At 49.2% G+C, this 27,527-nt stretch overlaps 1 protein-coding gene across 1 annotated transcript; it reads left to right on the plus strand.

Annotated features, from left to right (window-relative positions):
- The first annotated feature begins 886 nt into the window (after positions 1-886).
- On the plus strand, positions 887-26,842 carry RELL2 (RELT like 2). The gene is made up of 8 exons (XM_056862299.1): positions 887-1,096; positions 11,226-11,291; positions 11,381-11,459; positions 14,818-15,006; positions 20,198-20,519; positions 22,703-22,803; positions 24,718-24,760; positions 26,699-26,842. Exons 1-8 carry the CDS (start codon positions 889-891, stop codon positions 26,840-26,842), a joined length of 1,152 nt encoding a protein of 383 aa, XP_056718277.1. The 5' UTR covers positions 887-888.
- Positions 26,843-27,527: the final 685 nt, after the last annotated feature.

Consider the following 27,527-nt stretch of genomic DNA (forward strand, 5'->3'; position numbering starts at 1 on the left):
GGATGGAGCCTGGCGAGGACAGGGACCTCAGTGGGGTACAATGCCACAGAGTCCATCCTCCAAAGCATCCATTTTCTGCGGGGAACTGGTCTGTGTAGTCTGGAGATGAGCTGTAATTCTGGGGGGATCCCCAGATCCCTCCTGGAGGCTGGCATCCCTAGGTGGTGGCGAGGCAGCGGGCACAAGGCAGTCTGCCCGTGTGTCCTTGGGAGCCCTGCAGCGGAAGAAGGGGGAGCGGGCCAGGAGTGGGCAGAGAAGGGGCAATGCCGCTCTCCCAGCATCCCTTTGGCAGCTTCAAGAGTGGGATGGCTGGCAGGGGGGAATCCCATGGGGGGGGGCAGCAGGGAGAGACACTCCAAGGGTAGAAGCGCCATTTCTGGCTAAAGTTGGATCCTGGCAGCAAAACTACAGCCCACCAGGGATCTTTGGGGCTGGCAGGTGATCCAAGGGCAGGGCAATGCCCCTTGGCTGGGGACTGAGGGCGGGATAGAAATAAATAAATAAATAAATAAATAAATAATAAACCAAGTCCTGTGCCTACCTGGGGGGCAGCTGGGACCAGGGCCAGAAGAAGGAGAAGAGTTGGTTTTTATATGCTGACTTTCTCTACCACTTAAGGGAGAATCAAACTGGCTTACAATCACATTCCCTTCCCCACAACAGACACCCTGTGAGGTAGGTGGGGCTGAGAGAGCTCTAAGAGAGCTGTGACTGGCCCAAGGTCACCCAGCTGGCTTCATGTGGAGGAGTGGGGAATCGAACCCGGTTCTCCAGATTAGAGTCCACCGCTCCAAACCAGCGCTCTTAACCACGACACCAGGTTGGCCGAGGGCAGCTGGAGGACTCTGAGCCTTGCCCCCTCACTCCCTCCCTCTTTCCTAGGTCCGAATGTCCGAGCAGAACAGCACCCAGGATGGCGAGGCGGAGGCCCAGCACAGCCTGTCGATGCCCTTCTTGATGGTGCTGGTCTTCTTCGGTATGGGCCTGGTGGGATTCCTCATTTGCCACGTCCTCAAGAAGAAGGGCTACCGCTGCCGGACCTACCGTGATGAGCTCGACTTGGTCAACAAGGAGCCGCTGACACAGCTGCAGAATGGTGAGTTCTGCTGGCCTTGGAGGAGACCCCCTTCCATGGTGCAAGAGCCCCTCAAGGCCTGGCAGCTTCAGAAGACAAGGGGAGGATGAAGAACAAGAAGAAGAGCTGGTATTTATATCCCAATTTTCTCTTCCTTTTAAGGAGAATCAAACCGGCTTACAATCTCCTTCCCTTCCTCTCCCCACAACAGACACCTTGTGAGGTAGCTGGGGCTGAGAAAGTGTGATTAGCCCAAGGTCACCCAGCTGGCTTCATGTGTAGGAGCGGGGAAACAAATTCAGTTCACCAGATTAGCCTCTACCGCTCATGTGGAGGAGTGGGGAATCAAACCCGGTTCTCCAGATCAGAGTCCACCTCTCCAAACCACTGCTCTTAACCACTACTGGTTTTTATATGTTGATTTTCTCTACCTTTCAAGGAGAATAAAACCATCTTACATTTTCCTTCCCTTCCCCACAACAGACACCTTGTGAGGTAGGTGAGGCTGAGAGGGTTCAGAGAGAACTGTGACTAGCCCAAGGTCACCCAGCAGGTTTCATGTGGATGAATGGAGAAACCAACCCTGTTCTCCAGATTAGAGACTGCCGCTCTTAACCAGTATACCATGCTGGCTCTCACCTGGATCCCAAAGTAGGGAGGCTTTTGACAGGCAGAGCCTGGTGACTTCCCCCTCCAAAGTATCCAAACCTATCTTCAACCCTATGAGGCTTGAAGTCATTGGGTTTGGGATGGGGCCATACGCAACATTTTCAAGCTGGCCAGCTCACCCCACTCAGCAGATTCATCGCCAGATTTTTGCCTTCACTTCCTTAGACCCTCCTCCATTCTTACAACCCAATCCTATGCATGTTTGGGTGTTTGTAGAGTGCCGTTGCAGCTGACCTATAGCAACCCCTTCTGGGGTTTTCAAGGCAAGTGATTAAGCAGAGGTGGTTTGTTATTGCCCACCTCTGCAGAAGAACCTAAGAACACAAGAAAGGCCATGCTGGATCAGACCAAGGTCCATCAAGTCCAGCAGTCTGTTCACACAGTGGCCAACCAGGTGCCTCTAGGAAGCCCACAAACAAGACAACTGCAGCAGCATTGTCCTGCCTGTGTTCCACAGCACCTAATATAATAGGCATGCTCCTCTGATCCTGGAGAGAATAGGTATGCATCCTTCCTCAGAGCTTCCTTGGAGGTCTCCCTGCCAAGTACCGACCCAGCTTAGCTTCTGAGATCCGATGAGATCAGACTATACTATACCATTCCACATTCCTATGCATGTTTACTCGGAAAGAAGTCCGAGTGTTTTAGTAGGGCTTATTCCCTGGTAAATGGAGGGAAGACAGCATGGTATAGCTGGATCTTGTCAAATCTTGGAAGCGAAGCCGGGCTGGTACTTGGATGGGAGACCTCCAAGGCAGACTCTGCAGAAGAAGGCAATGGCAAACCACCTCTGCCTTGAAAGCCCCTTGCTGGGGTCACTGTAAGTCAGCTGTGACTTAACAGCATTTTACACACACACATTCCCAAGTCAATACACACCGGATTGCAGCCATAAGCAATCTTATTGGTATTTGAGATAAACTGACCCAGAGTAGAACTTCTACATCAAAATAAAAAACCAGGATTAGATGTTCTGCCTACTCTATGTATCTCAGGTCATTTGTGTGTTAAAAATAACTTACAGTGTTAGAGCTGGTAAATAGCTCAGAGCTAAGAACTTGCAAGGAGCCTGTGCAAAACTTCAGACTAAAACTAACTAGCTGCTTGCTGCTGTAAATCGAAGGACACTTCCTGGGAGTTAGCCCCATTGAATAAAATGGGACTCATTTCTGAGTAGACCAGTTTAAGCTTGCTTGCTGGATTTAGCAAAGTTTCTTAATTAATACCTTTGCTTGCAAGCTAAGTATAATGTGCTCACTCAAAACACACTAGACACATTTAACAACTTATTATTTAGCCACAAGAGTGGCAGAGCAAAAGATATTGAATGCATTTTATTACATAGTTTGGAGTATGTGCTGTACATTGAAATGTTTGCTCTGATATTCTTGCCTTTCCTCTTATTGTGGTTGAGGTCTTTTGCAGATGTGTAGGGGACCTCAGCATAAGGGGAAGAGCATTAACTCTCCTTCTTTTTGATTTTCTGCATAGGCTGAGGTCAGTGTGTGGGAAACCAAGAGCCAAGCAGCCCTGGGCAAATCCCAGCCTCTAAACCTAGCTTTCTTCTCTCACCAAGTAGAACTGAAACAGGGTTTAGCACAGTGGTCCTCTACCTTCTCAACTTGCCTGCAGCTAGGGTTGCCAGGTCCTGGTTGGAAAATACCTGGAGATTTTAGGGGTGGAGCCTGAGGAGGGAGGGGTTTGGAGAGGGGAGGGACTTCAATGCCATAGAGTCCAAGTGCCAAAGCGGCCATTTTCTCCAGGGGAACTGATCTCTATTTGCTGGAGATCAGTTGTAATAGTGGGAGCTCTCCACCTGGAGGTTGGCAACCCTACCTGTAGCCCATCTTTAACATGCCCCTCGGTGAAGTATGGGAACTTCAAGCATGTGATAGGAAGTCAGATGTCCTCACCTGGTTGACTCTTTCCCTTCCTCTCTTCTGTTTGTTTTGTCTTCCTGCTCTCTCTTTCTTTTGCTGTCAGGCTGCTATCTCGGTTTCAGTATTGTTTCTGTGTCTGTACTGTACTGTCTAGCCTCAAGGTCGACCACACATACCAAGGCCTGGGAATGCTGCTCCTGGGAAAGTATACTCTGTTTATGTGTGCTGATGCTGTGTAATCTCCCGCCATTTACTGCCTTATATTATTGTTCAGCTAGTGAGACTCTCATAGCTGCCATAGTTCCCTGTATGCACTGTATCGCCTTTTTGACCAGTAAAAGCCATCTGCTTGGATTCTATATGACTCTGTGGTGATTTCTGGTTCTTTGGGTCAAGAGCTCACATTATGGCAGCTATCTCCTTCATCACCCTTTTCATCAGTCAGGCTGGAGCCCAGGAGGGTTCGCCTGCCACTCGGATGGGAGCTAAGACAAAGCTCTCCGAGTGAGTTTACCGTGCCTGGAGCCCCGTGTGGCTCGCCTGCCGCTCGGATGGGAGCTACTACAGAACTCTCCGAGTGAGCCCGGTCCCGGTGGATCTGTTCCCCGGAGCAGGAGCTCTGGAAGGGTCTCCTCCTTGATACCTTCCTTTGGGGAAGCCCTAGACTACGTTCATCGGGCAGAAGTGGAACGTAGCCGCCTGCCTGGACTTGTAAGGGCGTAGCGTGGAGGCCAGCGCCCGCCACGACCTCCTAGTGTCAGATTGTCTAGTGGAGGATGCTCAACTGGCCCGGTTGTGCGGAGCCGGGTTAAAAGTACTGGCAAAACGGATGGTTGCGCTCCTCCACGGAATGACCTCGACCACCGCTTCAATGGCCGGGATTGCTAAGCTGTCAACCCCCGTCTTTGGCGTCAACGCAGCGACCTTAGCGGTTCAGGTCCTGCCGCAACTGGATCTTCCGGATCAAGCCGGCTCTATGTCGGCATGGGAGCAGGAAGCTCTGCCACTAGTGACCACGACCCTGACCACCAAACTTGAAACGGATCAAGTTTTAGCGGATCGTAAGGGAACCAAAGAGGACTTGCACTATGAGGAAACTCTCTGGACTGCAAACTTCCGAATCAGCCAGCCCCGTCGCTTAGGTGATGCGGGCAAGGATATGTTTTTGCTCCGACAGCACAATCGGGAACACATAGACCGGGTGACCCACTTGCAGGGTCAAATGCACGTTTTGCTTCACGACAACGACTGCTTGCAGCAGATACAAGCCGACCCGGATGGCTCGGCCCCAGCTCCACAACCAGGGTCTCCGGATCAGGCTCAACCGCAGCAACCTGCGGCACCTCTGGGCGGAACGCCCATGTTGCCAGTAACTCTAGCAGTGCCTGTGGCGCCAGGGGACCCCAGAGCTCCCGTCCTGCCACCCCCAGGAAGTCCAGGGGTCCCGTTGCTTGGATCTACACCAACACCCGTACTACCTCCAGTTCCATGGAGACCACCCAAACTGAAGATCTCTTTTGCCGACTCGGCAGAGATACTACCTTGTCAGCGACCCAAGGTGAGGGGAGACCAAAAGCCTCCCCCCGAAGTCTCCGTTCCCTGCCCGCAGAGATCAGCACGGCCCCCTCGAGATCGCGAATCCCGATTCCAAAGGGGAGCTTGCCTCGTTTGCGGCGCGATGAACCACTTTGTTTCAGCATGTCCTCAATGCCTGGAACTCCCTCAACCGAATGCATTACCCCGAGCTCGGGGACGACCTCAACGCAGAGGCACCGCGGCCACCCGCAGTACCGCACCGGGACGGCCCACACCCTCTGCACTTCCTACTTCTGCAGACCCCTCCGGGTCCTGGATTACAAGTGCCCCATTGGGGGACAATTCTTCGTCTTCGGACAGGGATCTTTCCTGGGATACCCCAGCGTTAACCCTGGACTCGCTTCCTGACCTTTCACAAACCCGGGGAAGGTCTCAACGCGGAGGCGCTGCGACCGCCCGCAGTACAACGCCAGGTCGGTTCACACCCTCTGCACTTCTGTTCAGAGACTCTCCCGATCTTCCTGTTTCTACAGACCCCTCCGGGTCTCGGATTATAAGTGCCCCAGTGGGGGACAATTCTCCATCTTCGGACAGAGATCATCTCCAGAATACCCCAGTGCTAAACCTGGACTCGCCTCTTGACCTGTCTAATAACCGGTCACAGTCTGCGGTGAATGGAACGTCCCCGCAGACCCCCGCAGTTTCTCCTGTAAAACCTACGAAACCGACGAAGGTGAAAGAAGTAGAAAGTACGGTGTATGTGGACGCAGTGTACAACACTATAAAGGGGGTCCCCAACTGCCTGTCAAGGCACTTATTGACTCCGGTTGCGCTCGCACTCTCATCAATGAAGCCACATTTGCAGCACTCAAAGTCAAGTCCGAGGCTTTACCAGCCCCCGTCCATTTTGCCCAAATGGATGGGAGCCATTTCAAAGGGGGCCCAGTTGATCATCGCACTATAGGGGTGGCGATGGGAATTGGCTCCCACTGGGAGCAAATAGACTTTACCATAGCCCCTATCCGATTTGAAGTGGTCCTGGGAATTAACTGGATTAAAGGTCATAGTCCCAGTATAGACTGGGACACGAACACGATCTCCTTTGCCAGCCCCAAATGTGACCAGCACCGACAGCAAGTTGCGGTGCTGTCTCCACCCGCTTCGGCATTAATCTCCGAAGTCCCATCACCGCCATCCCTCCCTGATGTATACCAGGACTTTGCTGATGTCTTCAACATTAAAGAATGTGATGCCTTACCCCCCCACCGGGCCACTGACTGTGCAATTGAAGTGGTAAAGGACTGCACACTAACCAAGAGTAAAATTTACCCTATGAGCGCTTCCGAGCGCACTGTACTACGAGACTTTTTGGACAAAAACCTTGCCAGAGGGTTCATTCGCCCATCGAATGCCCCAAACTCAGCTCCTGCATTTTTCGTCCGAAAAAAGGAGGGCGACCTTCGCCTATGCATTGACTTCAGAAAACTCAATGCGGTTACTCAAGCCAACGCCTATCCTATACCACTAATATCAGATATTTTGGGGCAGTTGCAGGAGGGTCGTATATTCTCCAAGTTGGACTTAGTAGAAGCCTACTACCGGGTCCGCATCCGCGAAGGAGACGAGCCCCTCACTGCCTTCTCTAGCTGTTTTGGAATGTTTGAATTCCTCGTGATGCCTTTCGGGTTGAAAGGGGCCCCGGGGGTCTTCATGCAACTCATCAACGAAATCCTCCACGATTTGCTGTATCGCGGGGTGGTGGTTTATTTGGATGACATTCTTATTTATTCAAAAACCATGGATGAGCATGTAGTTCTGGTCCGAGAAGTTCTGCAGCGCCTGCGCAATCACCAACTCTTTGCAAAGTTGGCTAAATGCGAATTTCATCAGAGCAAAATAACGTTCTTAGGATACATAATCTCCCACCATGGCCTTAGCATGGACCCTACCAAGGTCCAATCCGTTCTCGATTGGACCCCTCCTACCAACCGCAAACAAGTGCAACAGTTTCTAGGTTTTGCTAATTTCTATCGCGGGTTCATCCCTAACTTCGCCCAAGTGGCGCTACCCATTACCGACCTGCTGAAAACCAAGGGTAAAGAAAACTCGGCTACTTTACCCTCCGCTAAAATACTGTGGACTGATAAATGCCAAACCGCTTTTGTAGCCCTCAAACGCCTCTTCACCTCGGAACCCGTGCTACGGCACCCAGACCCGAATCGAATGTTCATTGTGCAAGTCGATGCCTCCGATGTGGCTATGGGAGGGGCTCTTCTTCAAAAAGGACCGGATGGTCTCCTTCACCCTTGCGCTTACTTCTCGAAGAAGTTTGCGCACTCCCAATTGAACTGGCCCATTTGGGAGAAAGAGGCATCGGCCGTTCACCATGCACTTACTCTATGGCGACAATTCCTGGAGGGGTCTAAAGTCCCCTTTGAAGTTTGGACCGATCACAAAAATCTAGCTGCCCTCACGGGGTCCCATAAATTGTCCGCAAAACAGCAGCGTTGGGCAGAATTCTTTGCTCAGTTTCGTTTCGTCCTGAAGCATGTCCCTGGGAAACAAAACGTTCTCGCAGATGCTCTCTCCCGGTTACCTCAATACCCGGCGAAACTCGATCGGCCAACAAACTCTTTATTTACACCCGCACAAAGAGAAGCCCTGCCTGTACTAGCTGTACAAACTCGATCCCAGACGCTGCCGCAACGGAAGCACGCAATAACCGGAGCGCAAGCTCCTCCAGCCCTACCGGCTGCCCAGCCGCCTCCGCAACCGAAACTCATGATGGCCGGCGCTCCCGCTCCTCCAGCTCCACCGGCCGCCCTGCCGCCTGCAGTCTGCACACCACCGCAAGTAAGCGCTTCCCCCTCGTCAACCCCCATGACTGCTCCTGATGCCACTATGACCAAGGGGGGGCCCCCCATCTCCGAATCCTTCTTACAGTCCCTTCGGGAACAATGCCTTATGGAACGCTCAGATCAAACCCTGCCTCCTGGTGTAATCGAACAAGGAGGCTCTTGGTACAAAGACTCGAAATTGTATGTGCCCAAAGCGCTCCGAAAAGACGTTTTGCACTTAGCTCATGGAGCAAAAACAGCTGGACACTTTGGATTTCTAAAGACTCTCCACTTATTGCGCAGACAGTTTTGGTGGGGGGGAATGCGTTCCGATGTTGACTCTTTTATTCGCAGCTGTCCTATTTGCGCCACAGTGAAACGATCACAGGGCAAACCCCCGGGGCTACTGCAACCTCTGGAAACACCCAACAAACCCTGGGAAGTGATTGCTATGGACTTTATGACTGATCTCCCTCTCAGCGGGGGAAAAACTGTATTATGGGTTGTTACTGATTTGTTTTCCAAGCAAATCCATTTAGTTCCATGCGCAGGGATCCCCTCTGCTCAGAAACTGGCCCGCCTCTTCGTATCACATATCTTCAAATTACATTCGTTTCCGCGCAAAATAATCTGTGACCGCGGCAGTAGCTTTGTTTCCAAGTTTTGGAAAGCATTTCTCAAGTTGGTGGGGGTAGAACAAGGATTGTCTACTGCATACCATCCCCAAACCGATGGTCAAACTGAACGTGTCAATGCTGTACTTGAATGTTATTTACGCTGTTATGTTAACTACCACCAAGATAACTGGGTGGAACTATTACCTTTTGCTGAATATGCCTACAATAATGCTGTACATCAATCTACAGGTTTTAGCCCATTCTATGCAGTGTATGGACAGGATTTCGGTCCTGTTACTCCCAGAAATAATGTGGAGGGGGAGGGAGATCCTGACGTTGCTTCCTGGGCGCACACCCTCCGTACCACCTGGCCTTGGCTCGTTACCAATCTCGACCGAGCCAAGCGCAAATACAAAGCACAAGCCGATAAACATCGTTCCCCCGGGGGCGAACTTCGAGTGGGTAAATTGGTCTATCTTTCCACCAAAAATCTACGTTCCACCCGTCCGTGCCTTAAGCTCAATGCTAAATTCATTGGCCCATTCCCCATCACACGGGTCATAAATCCTGGCACAGTGGAACTAGCTCTCCCCAAAGCCCTGAGGCGTGTACATCCCGTTTTCCACATTAGCCTCCTGAAGCCCCATACTGCCTCTCCACAATGGCATCCCGATCCGCCTCCCGAACAGCCCATTATGGTGGGGGGGGAGGAGCACTTCGAGGTCTCCAAAATCCTTGACTCTCGTGTTCACCATGGAAACCTACAGTATTTAGTCCGTTGGAAACACTTCCCCCCTGCCTACGACGAATGGGTTCGCGCACGAGATGTCTCCGCCCCCAAACTCGTCGATGCCTTTCACACTGCCTACCCGGAAAGACCATCCCCCTTACAGACTGGGAGGGGGCCTTAAGGGGAGCAGGATGTCAGGCTGCTATCTCGGTTTCAGTATTGTTTCTGTGTCTGTACTGTACTGTCTAGCCTCAAGGTCGACCACACATACCAAGGCCTGGGAATGCTGCTCCTGGGAAAGTATACTCTGTTTATGTGTGCTGATGCTGTGTAATATCCCGCCATTTACTGCCTTATATTATTGTTCAGCTAGTGAGACTCTCATAGCTGCCATAGTTCCCTGTATGCACTGCATCGCCTTTTTGACCAGTAAAAGCCATCTGCTTGGATTCTATATGACTCTGTGGTGATTTCTGGTTCTTTGGGTCAAGAGCTCACATTTGCTCACTTTCAACATCCTCTATTCCCTTTGTTTTCTTACTCCATCACAATCTTCCCTGCCTTCTCTAGCTTGGCATGTGCTGCTTCCTCTTGGCATAGTCCCTGAGACAATACTAATGAATATCAATACCTCCATGGATACCCTTGTTTATACATTCATATTATATAATCATTACTGATGTTTGATAGACATGCTTACCCTGGAAAGAATTTGTCATTTCCCCAACAACTTAACATTTTAAAGACTACGGAACATAAGATACACGAAGAAAGGTAGAATCACTTATGGCATAGCTAGAGCCTGGTTGCCTGGGTTCAGAACAGAGCCCCATGGCACTTATGGAGTGAAGTCTGCCAGAGCAGTATCCCTTTTCAGATCACAAAACCCAATTCCAGGTTTTGTGGGAGCCGTGGACAGGAACTCGGTGCTGGTTATTCACTGGAAAGTAAAATGCATTCAGCACATGCTCAGAGGTACACATTTATTCAAGTTACAGCAAGGAGGTTTGCAATAACAGATACCAAGCTGAGTGAATCTGAGCTGTCATTTTGCTGCTCCTTCCCCTCTCAGCAATTTCCTCATTTTGAACAGGGGAGGCAACTCCAAAACAGTATAAATCTCATTCTGATTTTCTACCCAGTGTTCTCACTTGTCACTACAATGATTATAGAGAAAAGAAGCTAGCAAGCAAGAAGCAAGAGGCCAGGCAGAAAAGGTGATGCAACAGAGCAGATGGAAATGTAGTTGGTCAGGAAATGGTTAAATGACTCAGTTCTGGCATTCTTGCAGCTTCCCCTTCTCCATTCCTTCTCAGGCAACCCAGACAAAAACTGCCTGCACATTTTCCTTTGTATCTTCACAATGAAAGGGGCTAGATACTTAAAAAATTAAAACTGGCAATTCAGACAGAAGGCATGACATACTTCATGGGGGTTGCTCTCATAGGCCCTTTTAACTATGGACTTGGTTGGGGAGGGGGAATCAGCAACAGCTCCAAACCACCACTCTTAACCACGCAACCGTACTGGCGGACTCTAATCTGGAGAACTGGGTTTGATTCCCCACTCCTCAACATGAGTGGTGGACACTAATCTGGTGAGCTTGATTGGTTTTCCCACTCCTACATATGAAGCCAGCTGGGTGATCTTGGGCTAGTCACAGCTCTCTTAGAGCTCTCTCAGTCTCACCTACCTCATAGGGTGTCTGTTGTGGGGAGAGGAAGGGAAGGAGATTGTAAACTGGTTTATTCTCCTTAAAAGGTAGAGAAAGTCAGCATATAAAAACCAACTCTTCTTCTTCTTCTTCATAGTCTGCGGAGAGACCTGTCATCCAAGGAGTGCTTGAGTTTCTTTACTTACTGACACATTTTCTCGTTTCAGATGAGGACGAGGAGATGAATGACGACACAGTGGAGAAGATCGTGAAGTGTATCATTCAGAATGAAGGTGGGCTTACCCTGCCTTTAATTGCTGAGAATCCCTGGCACTTGAGGGCACAACTTTGATACACCTTTTGACTTTCTTCCTCTTGCCAGCAAATGTGGAGGTCCTGAAGGAGATGCTGGGGGAACGCGACGCTGAGCTGGCAGGTTCCATGGTAGTCCCCGTGCCCAGGTGAGGAGAGAGTCAAGGTACACCAGTACTTTAAAAAAAATTAATTTCATAAGGGGGGCAAAGGTACAAAGTAAGGAAAAGGAAAGGAAAAAGTTTGGCAATACAAGTAAAAAATAAAGGTGATTACATTGTCATACATATTTGCATGGTTATTAAGTCCAGATACCTTTCCTAGCTTGTTAAATATAGTTAATAAAGATTTCATAACCTAATAATGATTGTGGCTAGCTACCATCTAATTTTCTACCACTCATTCTTATTTTTAAACTTTAACATATTGATTAAATAAATTCAATTTTTCATAAAATACCTCATAATTCTGGTCACTATTTGCCAAGTTGGTCATTTTGGCCATAGTTGCGTATTCCAAAAGCTTTTCTTTCCATTCTTCTATATCTGGAAGCAATGCCTGTTTCCATTTCTTGCTGCAGTTGTGGCGTATTTGAATAGATCTCTGGATTGCACAGGTAATTCTGGTAGAGTAATGCCCAACAACATATTCTTTGGATCTAAAGTGAATTTTAATTTGAGCATTTTTTGAAGTTCATGATAGATATTCCTCCAAGGTACACCAGTACTTGAGGGGCATCTTGGGAATCTCTGGGGCATCTCATAGATGCTGTTTGTAGGACCCCAAATTCACCTGGAGTGCCGGTCTCGGATCTCCAGCATCACATGCCATCTGGACGTCATTCTTGATGATGGGGCCGGAAGTCAACTATCATAGCCACAGAAAAGATGGAGGGTTTTTTCCTCTGGGAAATGAAAAGGTCAGGCAAAGATGTCCTATGACCCTGTTCCTCTTCCAAATAGCACAGCTGTCATTTCTAAATCCCACCAAGGAGGAGGGATGACCAACTTCTCTGGAGGAAGATGCATAACCTTGGTGACACCATTGAGATCCCTCCCATCTCAAGCCCCCCCCCCCGCCATATCATCTCTGACACGTCTCGCAGGGTCTCCCAAGACAACCTATATGTTTAAGGGGTCTGGTCATATGGAAGAAGAAGAAGATGGCCCTTGAGGTGTCTGGTCCAGACCATTTAAACACGTTAAAAATCAAAAGCCCCACTTTGAATTGAATTCTCTCAAAGCGGCTTACAATCACCTTCCTCTCCCCACAACAGGCACCTTGTGCAGTAGGTGAGGCTGAAAGAGTTCAGAGGGAACTGTCACTAGCCCAAGGTCAACCAGCAGGCTTTATGTAGGGGAGTGGGGAATCAAACCCAGTTCTCCAGATTAGAGTCCATCGCTCTTAACCACTACACCACGGTGGCTCTCAAAGCTGGTGCAGTTATTTCAGTACTGGGACAACGTGCTCCGTGCAGCTTACCTATTAACAATCTGGAATCCCCTGCTGAAGTCTTTGAAGTTTTCAAAGGCAGCTGCACCTTGAGCATTGCATCTGTCCCATCTGGAGGTCACCAGGGCATGCGTGGCTGTGGGCAGATGCTTCGCCTGGGAAATCCGCCTGAGCCGTTAAAATGCACTCCTGGTCACCACCTCCACCTGGATATCTGGCAGCCCATGCCAGCTGCAAGCCAGAGTCTTCAAGGGGAGTGCTGCCTCATCTGGCACAGGATGAACCCCTCATCCCAGTTAGGGTTGCCAACCTCCAAGTACTAGCTGGAGATCTCCCGCTATTACAACTGATCTCCCGCCGATAGGGATCAGTTCCCCTGGAAATAATGGCAGCTATGGCAATTGGACTCTATGGCGTTAAAGTCTCTTCCCTCCCTCCTCAGACTCTGCCCCAAAAACTTCCCACTGGTGGCAAAGAGGGTCCTGGCAACCCTAGTCCCAGTTCATATCCCCAGTCAGCAGTCTTCTCTTTTGTCTAGGCTAAGCCTCACCAGGTCTGTTCCCAACCAATCTCGTGGTGAGGGTTGAGAGAGTGCGACTAGCCCAAGGTCACCCAGCTGGCTTCATGTGTAGGAGTGGGGAAACGAATCCAGTTCACCAGATTAGTGTCCGCTGCTCATGAGCAGGAGTGGGAATCAAACCCGGTTCTCCAGAGCAAAGTCCACCTCTTCAGCAAGGGAACTGATTTCTGTCACCTGGAGTTCAGTTGCAACAACAGGAGATCTCCAGGCCCCATCTGGAGATTGGCAACCCTAGTCCAAACTGGGCATGACAAGGTCCTGGTTAGGGTTGCCAGGTCTCTACCACTACCTCCTGAGAGTCTGATGGAAAGGACAGATCAGTTTCGCTGTCGTTCGTCTACCGAGGACATTGGAAGTTTGGTCTCTCAACGAACTCTTGCAGCTGTTGAATGTTGATGTTAGACAGCATGGGATGGGGGATGGATGATCCTTGTGGTACCCCAGAAGGCACAGGCCATTTCCACCTGTTACAATTCAGGAAGTTCTCTGCTGATGGGGCTGAACCAGGACTAGGGTTGCCAACCTCCAGGTACCAGTTGGAGATCTCCTGCTGTTACAACTGATCTCCAGCCGATAGAGGTCAGTTCCCCTGGAGAAAAAATGGCCGCTTTGGCAACTGGACTCTATGGCCTTGAAGTCCCTCCCCTCACCAAACCCCGCCCTCCTCAGGCTCCGCCACAAAAACCTCCCGCCGATGGTGAAGAGGGACCTGGCAACCCTAACCAGGACCTTGTCATGCCCAGTTTGGACTAGGGTTGCCAGTCTCCAGATGGGGCCTGGAGATCTCCTTCTGTTACAACTGAACTCCAGGTGAAAGAGATCAGTTCCCCTGCTGAAGTGGTGGACTTTGCTCTGGAGAACCGGGTTTGATTCCCCCCTCCTCCCCATGAGCGGTGGAGGCTAATCTGGTGAACTGGATTTGTTTCCTCACTCCTACACACGAAGCCAGCTGGGTGACCTTGGGCAAGTTACACCTCTCTTAGAGCTCTCTCAGCCCCACCTACCTCACAGGGTGTCTGTTGTGGGGAGGGGAAGGGAAGGTGATTGTAAGCCAGTTTGAGTCTCCCTTAAATGGTAGAGAAAGTCGGCATATAAAAACCAACTCTTCTTCTTCTCCCTCCCCAAACCCTGCCCTCCTCAGGCTCTATCTCCAAAATCTCCAGGTATTTCCCCACCCAGAACTGGCAACCCTAGTTTGGACACACTAGCCTCCCATTAATACTGAGATTGAATTGTATTCCTGTCCCATTCCCATTTTCAGTGGGGCCTGCACAGGAGAACTTTTCCAATCTGACCCCCACTCTGCCCACCCTTGCTGATGCTTCAGGTCTTTTGCCTCTGCATGATAGCTGATGAACCACCGTCCTAGAGGGTTGCCTGTGAAGAGCTGCTGAGACCTAGTGGCCTGGGGCAATGCAGGCATCGTCTTTTAGGAAGATGGCTTGGTGCAGTCCTTTCTCTCTTTCCTGCCACAGCCTCTGTCCCCATCGCAACAGCCAAGATGGCGGCGTGCCCCATCACCACACTGTGCATCTGGGATCTGCCCAGGCCCCATGCATGCACTGCAGTCAGAAGAAGAGACGCCCGCTGCATCGCCAGGGCCGGTCCAAGGAGGGCAAAAGCAAGATGCATCCTGGAGAGACCACTGTCTTCTCTGTTGGCAGGTATTTCCTGGGCGGGACTGTTTTGCGGCAATCAGAAAGGAAAAGGAATACTGGGTTTGCTATTTGAAGGAACTGTCCCTTATTTAGCATGAATAGAAATACTCACGGGTAAGAGCTGATGTGCCATAGCTACAAATAGCCTTTTTAATACCTTACAAGGACAGCGTATTCTAAGATCATAATAAAAGCCATGCTGGATCAGACGAAGGCCCATCAAGTCCAGCAGTCTGTTCACACAGCGGTCAACCAGGGGCCTCTAGGAAGCCCACAAGCAAGACAACTGCAGCAGCACCATCCTGCCTGTGTCCCACAGCACCTAATATAATGGGCATGCTCCTCTGATCCTGGAGAGAATAGGTATGCATCATGACTAGTAGTAGCCATTTTGACTAGTAGCCATGGATAGTCCTATCTTCCATGTCCTCTCCCCTCTTAAAGCCTCTTAAAGTTGGCAGCCATTACCACATCCTGGGGCAGGGAGTTCCACAATGTAACTATTCTCCTCAAGGCCTTCTAATATTCTGCTTGTGCTTTAATTTTGTTTTCAGCTGGCAACTTAAGCTCAGAAAGCAGCTTCCAAACTACTTTCGCTTGCCATAGATGTAACAGCAGGTACAGTTAATACATGATGGGAATGCCGCTCACTTCCTTAAAGTCTCTTCAAGAGACTGACAGGACTGAGAGGGGATACGATAACCATCTTCAAGTACTTGAAGGGCTGTCATATAGAGGATGGTGGGATGGTGCTGACTTGTTTTCTGTTGCCCCAGAAGGTCAGACCAGAACCAACGGGTTGAAATTAAATCAAGAGTTTCTGCCTAGACATTAGGAAGAATTTTCTAACAGTTAGAGCGGTTCCTCAGTGGAACAGGCTTCCTCGGGAGGTGGTAAGCTTTCCTTCCCTGGAGGTTTTTAAGAAGAGGTTAGATGGCCATCTGTCAGCAATGCTGATTCTATGACCTTAGGCAGATGATGAGAGGGAGGGCATCTTGGCCATCTTCTGGGCATGGAGTAGGGGGTCACTGGGGTGTGGGGAGTGAGTTGTGAATGTCTTGCATTGTGCAGGGGGTTGGACTAGATGACCCTGGTGGTCCCTTCCAACTCTGTGATTCTATGATGCTCGCTGGGTTCCTTATTTTGGAGCTCCTTGGACACCAGCTATCTCCCCTTCCCTCCTTGCTCTTCTACACCACAGTCAGCAGATGAAAATGCTTTTTCGGCATGGTCAAAAGTGTCTTAAACAAAATACAACCCATGATGTTGCACCCTCGCAGGCACCGAGTCTGTATTAAGAGATCTGGAGTAAGTCTTAGTGAGCGGCACTCCCCCCTCCCCCCCATGTATTAGCGGTTCCAGCTGTAACATCTGTGGTAAGGGAGGGTAGTTTGGAAGCTGCTTTCTGAGCTTAATTTGCTAGTTGAAAACAAAATTAAGGCACAAGCAGAACAACATGGATTTGCCAGGATTCATCATAATCCCCCGCTGATTTGTTTGAGCCGCAGCTTTAAAAAAAAACATACCAAAGCAAGTGAAAAATGCACCAGAAACCAACAGCCAGCCTGGCCTAGACTAACCAGTCCACATACGGATATATACAGTCTTCCCAGTAAAATCAGGCCAACCTCTGTGTCAATTGGGGTTGCCAACCTCCAGGTTTATTAGCTGGAGATCTGCTATTACAACTGATCTCCAGCCGATAGAGATCAGTTCCCCTGGAGAAAATGGCCACTTTGGCAATTGGACTCTATGGCATTGAAGTCCCTCCCCAAACACCATCCTCCTCAGGCTCCCCCCCAAAACCTTCCATTGGTAACAAAGAGGGACCTGGCAATCCTACTCCGCCCCAAAAACCTCCCGCCAGTGGCAAAGTGGGACCCGGCAACCCTAGTATAAATAGCAGTGTAGTCTTAAGCAGAGTTACACCTTTCTAAGCCCACTGACTTCGATGGATTTAAAAATTACTCTGCTTAGACTGGCACCGTTGAGAACGGAGGAAGGTCTCTCCCCAGATCCTATTTCTCACCTGTCTTGTTCATAAAGCTGTTAAAAATAGACTTGGTAAAGAAATGCACGCTCCAGTTTCCTGGGGTTCTCATCCTTTTTTTATTATTACAACATGCACTTATCTGGGGTGCCGTACACATCCTTGAAACACATCTCTGCATATGCCTGGCTGGCAGGGCAAAGTGTTGCAAAGGATGGCGGGAAACATCTATGATCTCAGATGCAGAAGATGCAGAGGAGGAAACCAGTGCAGATTACAATGGTATTAGAGGTATCGGAAAGAAAGAAATGTAGAGCTGGTTCTTAGTTCACAAAATTTCTTACAAAACATTGAGAGCAAAAAGAGTTTGTGTTAAACAGACTTCAAATAGTTCAAGTGTTAAACGAGCTAATTAAAACATGAAATGCCCTATTTTTTCTTTAAAATACTTATTTTAAATATTTGTATCCCACACTGATTAATGTGGCTTTCAAGGCAGATGACAAGATTACAGTAAGTAAGAAGAACAATGAGAATTTTGAAAAGGTTGAACAGGGAGGGGACAAAGATAAGAAAAAGAGTGCAATAAATACTAATCATTTGGTATTAAAAATTTAAACAGATCATATAATTTCTTTTTTTAAAAAAAAACAAATATTTTAATAACAAATCAGGAAGTCAGGACAGAAAAAGGGAAATGATGAGGGAATGAGATAAATCCAGGCCATCAACAGATCAATTAAGGTTTAAAAACAACAAAAAATATCTTGCCCTGGCTTCTGAAGCATAATGGAGGAGTCAGGTGAAATCTGGGGAGGAGGGATTTGCACAATCTAGGGCACTGGTTCCCAACCAGGGGTCCGCGAGAACTAAATTAAGGTCCGCGAAAGAAAGTTATAAACCCATAATAAATTAATATTTTCAATTGAAAGTTCTCTATTATAAAAAATATATTCAAATATTATTCTAAGTTTAATGTTTAACTAACAGTTATGATTAAAGTTTATTTTCAAATTCTTGGAATTTTTATTTTGAACCTTGGGGTCCCTGCACCGAACAAAAAAGTCCTAGTGGTCCCTGGTCAAAAAAAGGTTGGGAACCACTGATCTAGGGCCACAACTGGCCATGTTTTTTGGTGTTCGCCCACCTCCCTTCTCAAGGTAGGGCTGCCAACCTCCAGGTGGTAGCTGGAGATCACCTGCTATTACAACTGATCTCCAGGCAATAGAGGTCAGTTCCCCTGGAGAAAATGGCAATTGGACTCTATGGCTTTGAAGTCCCTCCCCTTCCCAAACCCCACCCTCCTCAGGCTCCGCCCCAGAAACCTCTCGCCAGAGGCGAAGAGGGAGCTGACAACCCTACAACCAGGGCCGATGCCAGTCATTTTTGTGCCCTAGGCAAGGCTAAATTCTTGTGCCCCCCCATTGCTATCCAATTTTCAAAAACAGATGTCTTATAGAAAAAATAAAAGCACAAAACTTTTTATAAGACATTATAATTAATTATGTTCCATAGCACTGTTGTGGTACTTATCTTAAAATAAAAAATATAAATTGTCAGTTGCATTTCCCCCCAACAAACTAATCTTAAACAGTTCTGCGCCCCTCTGAGGCCTGTGCCCTAGGCGACCGGCTAGTTCGCCTAATGGTAAAAACATAAGAAAGGCCCTGCTGGATCAGACCAAGGCCCATCAAGTCCAGCAGTCTGTTCACACAGTGGCCAACCAGGTGCCTCCAGGAAGCCACAAACAAGATGAGTGCAGCAGCACCATCCTGCCTGTGTTCCACCGCACCCAAAATAATAGGCATGCTCCTCTGATACTAGAGAGAATAGGTATGCAGCATGACCAGCATCCATTCTAACTAACAGCCATGAATACCCCTCCATGAATATGTCCACTCCCCTCTTAAAGCCCTGCAAGCTGGCAGCCATCACCACATCCTGGGGCAGGGAGTTCCACAATTTAACTATGCGTTGTGTGAAAAAATACTTCCTTCCGGTGGTAGCACCGGCCCTGCCTACAACAGACCTCCTCAGGCTCCACCCCAAAAACCTCCCGCTGGTGGCAAAGAGGGACCTGGTAATCCTATCTCAAGGTGAGGGTCCCCACAGCAGGGTATCTGACATGGAGCTCAGCTGATGGTAAGGATGCCAGCTCCAGGTTCCTGGAGATTTTGGGGGTGAAAGTCCCAGCCTCTTCTCCCCATTCAAAAGCTTAAACCCTGCCTTCATATTTTTCTGTCTCTGTGGTGAAGAACAACAGAAAAGTGGTCAGCATAATACATCTATTTGGAAACACATGAGAAAGATGGGAGTCACTCTGCATAGAAGTTCAGTAGAAGGAGGTGACTGAGATCTTCCCCTCCATCTGTTTCAAATTAAATACACCTACCATCTCGACTTGGTCCAGCACCACCTCTTATGGGCCTGACTATCCATTATATTTTTGCAGGTTTGTCCCTGGGTTGGGTTGGTAGAGAACGGGTGTTCCACGGTTCCCAGGTGGGCATGGGCCCTATTTAGATCAAGACTGTAGCACATGGAGAGAGGAGATTTAAGCCCTATCCCTTTTCCTGATCTGTAATGACCCAGCAGCTTCCCCCTTTTGTGGAAATATATAGGGTTGCCAGGTTCCACTTGGCTACCGGTGGGGGATGGAGGGTAGGATTGCCAGATCCAGGTTGGGAAACTCCTGGAGATTTGGGGATGGAGTCTGAGGAGGACAGGGGCCTCAGTAAGCTACAATGCCATAGAGTCCACCTTCCAAACCAAACCGTTAAGTTATTTCATGGGAACTGATCTCTATAGTCTGGAGATGAGCTGTAATTCTGGGGGATCTCAAGGTCCCACCTGGAGGCTGGCATCCCTAGAAACATACATGCAACCTATTCATTCACGTTAGATTTCCTCAAGCAGCTCCCCAGGACTGTTTCAGGTCAGAAAAATGAATGGGAGCTGGGGGGAGGGGCTCAAGGCCCAGCTCCATTTGCTATCTGAATTGGGCTCCCACACGCCTAGGAAGCATGGAACTCCCACACCATACCTGGTGACCTAACTCAAGGGACGTACCTGGGAAAAGTGTATTGTGTAGATGGGTCTCTAGGCTGCCTTGGCATCTTATTCTCAGGAGACCTGGCAACCCCAATCGATGGAAGGTCCTGATAAGATGACCTGTAGATTGTTCTGGCTTTTATTTTTTTGTCCTAGATTCCATGTCACCCATATTGGGAAGAAACCTGCTTCCCATGGCTCAAAGGAAGAGTCCCTTCCTGATAGCAACCAAGATCTTGGCTCTGGTGACTTAGACCGTGAGACTCGGGAGGGGTCTCAGAATGGAATAGTCCTCATGGACCGTCTTCAGCATGGAAGATTCCAGGAGGCAGCAGGTGCTCGGAGTGACAGAGGACCAAAGAAAGCCCGTAAAGACAACACTCAAGGAGAGAGTCTCTTGAATGCAACATCCAATTTAGAAGTTTCCAAGAATGGACCGGAGAGGAAAAAACACCCTAGGACAGGCTCACTGCCAGAGGTACACCTCCTAGGTACTGCCACAAGCAACACATGTGACCAAAGGTTTTTGTGTCCTGCAGAGCTGGTTGTCTCAGAAGACCTCAACAAGATGGAGAGGCTGGCTAAGAAAGCTCATCCCTCTGAGAGTGAGGGTACTCAAAGGGCAGCTAGTTACCAATCAGGAAATGAAAGCAGACAAGTTCTTCACGGAGGATCAAGTCTAGATCTATCTGGAAATGAGGTCAATAGAACACAGAGCATAGAGCAACAGGTAGATACTGTTCCACCCTTTCTCCTCTTGTTCTTAGAGTTCCCTGTTTTTCTTTCTTTGCATCACATCTTGGAGAAATACACGTGAAAAGCAGAAAACACCGATGCACCAAGTATTGGTCCACTATCAGTCCAAACAGCCTGTTCAAATCCATCCAGATGCCACTGAATGAGCCATGGGTTGTACCTCACAGGTTCTCTTGAGATGGGGGAGGAAGATAAACAGTCAATGGATAATTAGTTATGTCTGGTGGGAAATGAATTCTGAGAGCAAAGTTTACTACAGGGAATTAGTCAGTGCGGTTTAATGAAAAAGAGAAGGAGGAAAAGAAAAGGGGGAGGAGATAACAGTGCAAGGATTTGCCAGAGCAGAGAACTCGGAGAAGAATATTAGGTTATGATAGCATCATAGATTCAGCAGTATCAAATTTCAGAGGTGTTACATTTCTTGAACATAAAAATGTGCAAACATATAAGGATAAAACTATTATGGGGGAGACCCAAAACAGATTGCAGACAGCACTGATATTAAAGGACAGCAAGCAAAAATGAAGAAAAGGCTCAATTGTTGCTCTATGTTAAAAGTGTGATAGCCAACAGGCAGTCAGGACTAGGCATTAGTCATTGCGATGAAGTCTGAGAAAGAAATCAGTGGAGGTCAGAAGGACAGAGGAAGCGCTTTGCAGAAAGTTTGGCTCAAAGTTGTTCAAATCGACAAGGCCCCTTTCAGTATCAGAGGACCAACCGCCATCTTGGGAACAGCAGCTGTTGTGTTGCTAGATGGTTAAAGAGGGGGGAACTATATAAAGTCTACATTTGAAATGGCAGAAATGCAAAATTCCAGCGAGGTAGCCGTGTTAGTTTGTTGTGGCAAAATTCAACAGGCTAGGGTTGCCAACCTCCAGGTACTAGCTGGAGATCTCCTGCTATTACAACTGATCTTCAGTTGATAGAGATCAGTTCCCCTGGAGAAAATGGCCGCGTTGGCAATTGGACTCTATGGCGTTGAAGTCCCTCCCCTTCCCAAACCCCACCCTCTTCAGGCTCCGCCCCAGAAACCTCTCGCCAGAGGCAAAGAGGGAGCTGACAACCCTACAACCAGGGCCGATGCCAGTCATTTTTGTGCCCTAGGCAAGGCTAACTTCTTGTGCCTCCCCATTGCTAACCAATTTTCAAAAACAGATGCCTTATAGAAAAAATAAAAGCACAAAACTTTTTATAAGACATTATAATTAATTATGTTCCATAGCACTGTTGTGGTACTTATCTTAAAATAAAAAATATAAATTGTCAGTTGCATTTCCCCCCAACAAACTAATTTTAAACAGTTCTGTGCCCCTCTGAGGCCTGCGCCCTAGGCGACCGCCTAGTTTGCCTAATGGTAAGAACATAAGAAAGGCCCTGCTGGATCAGACCAAAGTCCATCCAGCCCAGCAGTCTGTTCACACAGTGGCCAACCAGGTGCCTCTAGGAAGCCCACAAACAAGACGACTGCAGCAGCAGCATCCTGCCTGTGTTCCACTGCACCCAAAATAATAGGCATGCTCCTCTGATACTAGAGAGAATAGGTCTGCAGCATGACCAGCATCCATTCTAACTAATAACCATGAATACCCCGCTCCTCCATGAATATGTCCACTCCCCTATTAAAGCCCTCCAAGCTGGCAGCCATCACCACATCCTGGGGCAGGGAGTTCCACAATTTAACTATGCGTTGTGTGAAAAAATACTTCCTTCCGGTGGTAGCACCGGCCCTGCCTACAACAGGCATCCAGCAGCCCCTTAAAGACTAACTGAGTGTGTTCCAGCAAGCACTTTTGTGCTGAAGGAAACCCTGACTCACGAAAATGTATGTCAAAATACATCTTGTTAATCTTTAAAGAAGTTAAGAATACAGATTGAGTGTCCTTTATCTGGACATCCCATATCCAGGCTGACCAGAAAACTGGACCCTTCAAGCTGGACTCCCCTGACTTCCGAGAGGCCGGGCAGGGCGGATCTGACTTGCAACCACGCCACCCAGCCTTTCCGAAGTGTGGAGAGGCCGGGCGGCATGGCTCCGAATCAGATAGAACAGTGGTTCCCAAACTTTTCGGGCCACCGCCCCCTTGGGTCCACAAACTCAACCCCTGAGCCCCCCCTACCCTGCCCTATAAAAAGCATTATTCAAAATAGGGGTTTGCATGACGCACTAAAGAATACAATAACAATAAAATTTCAAAACAGTAACAATTCAAAATCAAAACTTTTTAGTTGAAATTTACTCAACAAAACTGATGAACTTGATCCAGTGGTACCAGCTTTTCAAAGCCTGGAGAAAAATTCTATTAGTTTCCACTAAATTGCCAGCATGGTGCCATAGGGTGATCTATTGTAAATTAGTGAACAATACAGTCTCTAGCATCCCCTGCTGCCCCCTGCCTCTTAGTGCCTCCCTAGGTAATCCCACTGCCCCCCAGGGGGTGGTACTGCCCACTTTGGGAACCCCTGAGATAGAAAATTGACTGTGGCTGGGAGGGAAGCTAAACTGAAACCTAGGCTCAATCGCAGCACATGCAGACTTCAGTTTAGCTTCCCTCCCCACCGCAGTCGAACCTCAGATCCAAAATACAGACAGATTCAAAATACGGACCGCTTTTGTTCCCAAGATGTCCAGATGTGAGATTGCAACCTGTAATTGAATGCAATGTGAAATAAGGCACAAGTATCTGGCACAGAATTATTGTGGGAAACTGATTGCTTCATGGTCCTTACAGAATATTAGGAAGTATCTAAAATGAATTTGTCTTTGCCAAACCAGCCGCACTTCCTTTCTTTGAGAGTTGTTGTTTAGTGTGTGAGGGAGAACCAGTCAGTTATATCAATGCCCGAAACAGAAAAATCTGCATGCCTCCCCCCCACCCCCATGGCAGAAATGTAATAGACAAAAGAATGGGCAATGTGAGATTCTCTAATAGTACCCCAAATCTACTGAGAGTAGGGTTGCCAACCTCCAGGTGGTGGCTGGAGATCTCCTGCTATTACAACTGATCTCCAGCTGATAGCAATCAGTTCACCTGGAGAAAATTGCCACTTAGGCAATTGGACTCTATGGCATTGAAGTCTTTCCCCTCCCTAAGCCTCGCCCTCCTAAGGCTCCGCCCCAAAAAACCTCCCGCCCGTGGTGAAGAGGGACCTGGCGACCCTAACTGAGAGGGGCCTTGCCCTGCCTCATGGTACACCTGGCCTGGACAAAAGTAGTTTTGTAACATGCAAATCGGCTCATCCGATTCAACTAGCTTGCCAGGCTGCCATTTCGAGATTCATTGCTGTGGTCCTGGAATCCCTTATCTGCCTCAGAAGGCGGATTAACTCCTGCTGGTCAAGCTCTTTCCGGGCTTCCCAGTGCTTAAGAAAAGATGGTGAACACATTTTCCCTTCCAGCCCGCCATTCTATGGCACAGCATCCCCTTTTCCCTCTGTGCAGCCCACCGCCTGCCACCCCAGTTAATTAGCAGAGCAAAAATATATCGTGGGAGCTTTCTTGCAACCCATCCAGTCCTAGGATGTTGGAGGTCCTGGCACCGTGCTTAGGAGAGGAATGCCAGCCTCCAGGTGGGACCTGGGGATCCCTCCAGGTGGGACCTGGGGATCCATCCACCGGAATTACAGAGATCAGTTCCCCTGGAGAAAATGGATGCTTTGGAGAGCGGGCTCTATGGCATTGAACCCCACTGTGGTCCCTGTCCTCCTCAGGCTCTATCCCCAAATCTCCAGGAGTTTCCCAGCCTGGATCTGGCAACCCTACCCCTCCATCCCCCACCAGTGGCCAGGGGGGACCTGGCACCCCTAGACTATGATGCCCCCTCTGATTCTTGGGGCATACCTGTCCAGGGCCTCCTTTTCATGCAAACTGTCAATGTGATTTTTCCCCTCTCTGCTTCTGTTTCTCACCCTTGTTCTCCCAGGAGCAGAGCTCAACGGCGCAAGACCCAGGAGGATCTGTGTGACGTAAGTGCCACACTCTCGCTGTCAACAGCAGGGACTAGGGGGTGGGGGATCTTGTGTCTAAATAATCTGCTCTGGACTTTATGGTGGGAGGGGACTGCAGACTGGCAACCTCGGACATGCAAACTGGGATTCCCTCTGCTCTCAGGACATGATGCTTCTGCATACTATTGGACATCCCCAGTTGTTTTGGGGAGGGGAGAATGGGGAGTTGGGGCAAATAGTGGTAACAAGGCAGGAAGTTCTAGAACAGAGGTTCCCAAAAACTGTGTTCCGTGGAGCATTTGGTGCTCCACGAAACATCTCCTAGCGCTCCATGAAGAGATTGGAAAGGAAAATACTACTGTCATTCAGTTTAGTATATAGGTTCTATGTTAAAATTAGTGCTCCGTGAGGAATTTCTCTCTTGAAAAGTGCTCCACTGGAACCTGGCTCTTTCTTTCTTAATTCTTAATCCTCACCAGGGGAAGGAACAACCCTAAAGTCCTGCCTCCTCAAGTGGTAAAAGATGAAAACTGAAACAGAAATAAACCTGAACATTTTAGGCCTTTTATGCATGGGTTGGATCTCCCTGTTTGGACCTGGGTTCATTGCTAGGGTTGCCAAGTGCCAGGTGGTAGCGGGCAAACCCCCGCCAATCCACCTGGCCGTCCGTGACCAGCTGAGGGTCGGCAGGCAATCTGTGCAGGCAGGGACAGGTCACTTCTGGTTCACATCCGGAAGTGCTGCATCGCAGAGGGCAGGTTTCCACTCAAACTCTTTGCAATGCAGCACTTCCGGGAGCGTGCAACCCCCCCCCCCACCTCCACTCCAAAAACCTCCCACCGAAGAAGAGGGACCTGGTAAGCCTATTCATTGCATATTAATGTAACCCGATTTGGGGAAAACTGTATGCATTGGCTTGAATGATCAGGGACGAAACTGTGTGCTAATCGAGCCATGAATACAGAAAAGCAGTCTCCCAAGCTCAAATCAAGTCCCACCCTTTAAATGCTGCTCTGTAATTGGCTTACTTCGCAGTGCTCACCATGAGAGATTTGCTTTTCACCAAACCCAACTGCCGCATAAAAAAGCATTTTAAGAACCAAAAACAAAAAAAGGAGCAATCTGAAATGGTGGGGTGGGGGTGGGGGGTGTCCAAGCCTCGTTTTAAAAAGCCTTTCTTTTGCACAGAAAGAGCTTAGAGGAAGGAGGAAGCACTTGAATCCCCGCCTCTTTACACACTACTCTGTGACTGGCTGTGAGAGAAGCCAATCTTCTCTGTTTCCCCCTGTTTAGTCACCTGTACCCTGCTTTGAGCTGGGCTGAGCTCAGGGGAGAGGGAAAAGTCGGATTAAAAGGAATGGGAAGACCCGGGTTGGTTTTGTGTCAAAACAGTGTCGAGCTACCAAGGAATGGGATATCGTGCATACTGAAAAGTTAGATCCTGGCTGAAATAGGGAATAAAGGAGGTTACAGCGACCATGCATAAATGACCTTAGGATGTTAAATTTGATATGCCGGGGGAGACCTGAAAGCAAACTCACATTGCGTTTGAAGTAGGAAATAGGCCTGCCCTGACAAGCATCAGAAACACCTTTCCATCTGATTTGGTATGTGACCTCTTTCGACCTCCCCACCCCTCCCCGTTTTCTCTTCCAGAAGGAAGCCGCTCCAGGTTAAGGCTGCCAAGCAGAGAGAGGCGCCGGGAGCCTCCTCCAGCTCCCCAGAATGAGACCGCTGGAACCACGGAAGGCAACGTAGAGCACAGCTTGGCCCAGAAGAGCTCTGGTGCGCTTGGCATCGCCACAGTGGCGCACAGATGCATTGCTTCGAAACAAAATCCCATGTCAAGAGCCTCATCCCCCCCACCTCATCACAGTGCCCCGGCAGAGCTGGAAAGCCCTGCTCCCCCTCCCACGGCCTTGCCAAGGCCCACATCAGCACGACGTGTGGTGCTAGGAAGCATCCCAGGCGCGGAAGGTCTCGCCTCCTGGCACAGGAAAGCAACGCTGCCTCCTTGCTGCCGCCATCGCTGCCACTCTGTATCTTCCAGCCAACCACCCGTTCTCTCTTAGAACAGCCCTGGGCGCCCTGGCCCTGTAGCGCTTTGGGGGTAACTCACTGTTTGGGGTGCTCCCTTTGCGAAGGGAAGCTGCCCTGCACTGCCCTTTCTGCCACGCTCTCCTGCATGCCAGCCAGGCGGAGCAAACTCTCCAGCATTAGGAACACAGCTCTTGCTTAGAGGAGTCAGCCGGTGTGGGCGGAGGGAGCGTTCGGCTACAGGAGAAAGCAGGCGCTTCCGCCATCCCCGGCCTGTAGTTGTGAGTAGCCTGGGGTGATCCAGGTCACTTGAGTACCCATGGTGCCCCCGCCCCGGGCTGGGCTTTGCTGACAGCAGAGGCCTGGCCTTGATAAAAGAGGGCGAAGTTCAGGAAGTTCCCAACCTCTGCCCAAATAAATGGGAAGAGCTGGGATTCCAACGCAGGCACTGCAGTTGCTTATTGTGTAAGTTCGGCATCTCCTAGCGTAGGAAGGGCCCTTCTTCTGGACCGCAATAATCACAGAAACTCTCCAGGAAAGGGTCTGTTAGCCATACCCCCCCCAGGAAGCAGCCAAGGAGTCCCTGGCTCTGAACGCCCCAGCTTTGATACGCAGCTTGGGGTCTGCGCATGTTTCCAAGCCAGGTTGCTTCTGGCAACCTCCGCTCGGAGAGTCTTGAGAGCCAGTGTGGTGTTGTGGTTAAGAGCAGTGGTTTGGAGCAGGGGACTCTAATCTGAAGAACCAGGTT

Source organism: Euleptes europaea, chromosome 17 (assembly GCF_029931775.1).
Source record: "Euleptes europaea isolate rEulEur1 chromosome 17, rEulEur1.hap1, whole genome shotgun sequence".
NCBI lineage: Eukaryota > Metazoa > Chordata > Lepidosauria > Squamata > Sphaerodactylidae > Euleptes > Euleptes europaea.

Excerpts from the sequence above, each read along its gene's own strand:
- RELL2 (XM_056862299.1), top strand. The coding sequence starts at position 889 with ATGTCCGAGCAGAACAGCACCCAGGATGGCGAGGCGGAGGCCCAGCAC. Across the intron at positions 11,292-11,380 it reads GTGTATCATTCAGAATGAAG|CAAATGTGGAGGTCCTGAAG; the intron begins GTGGGCTTACCC and ends TCCTCTTGCCAG. Across the intron at positions 22,804-24,717 it reads CGCCACCCAGCCTTTCCGAA|GAGCAGAGCTCAACGGCGCA; the intron begins GTGTGGAGAGGC and ends TTGTTCTCCCAG.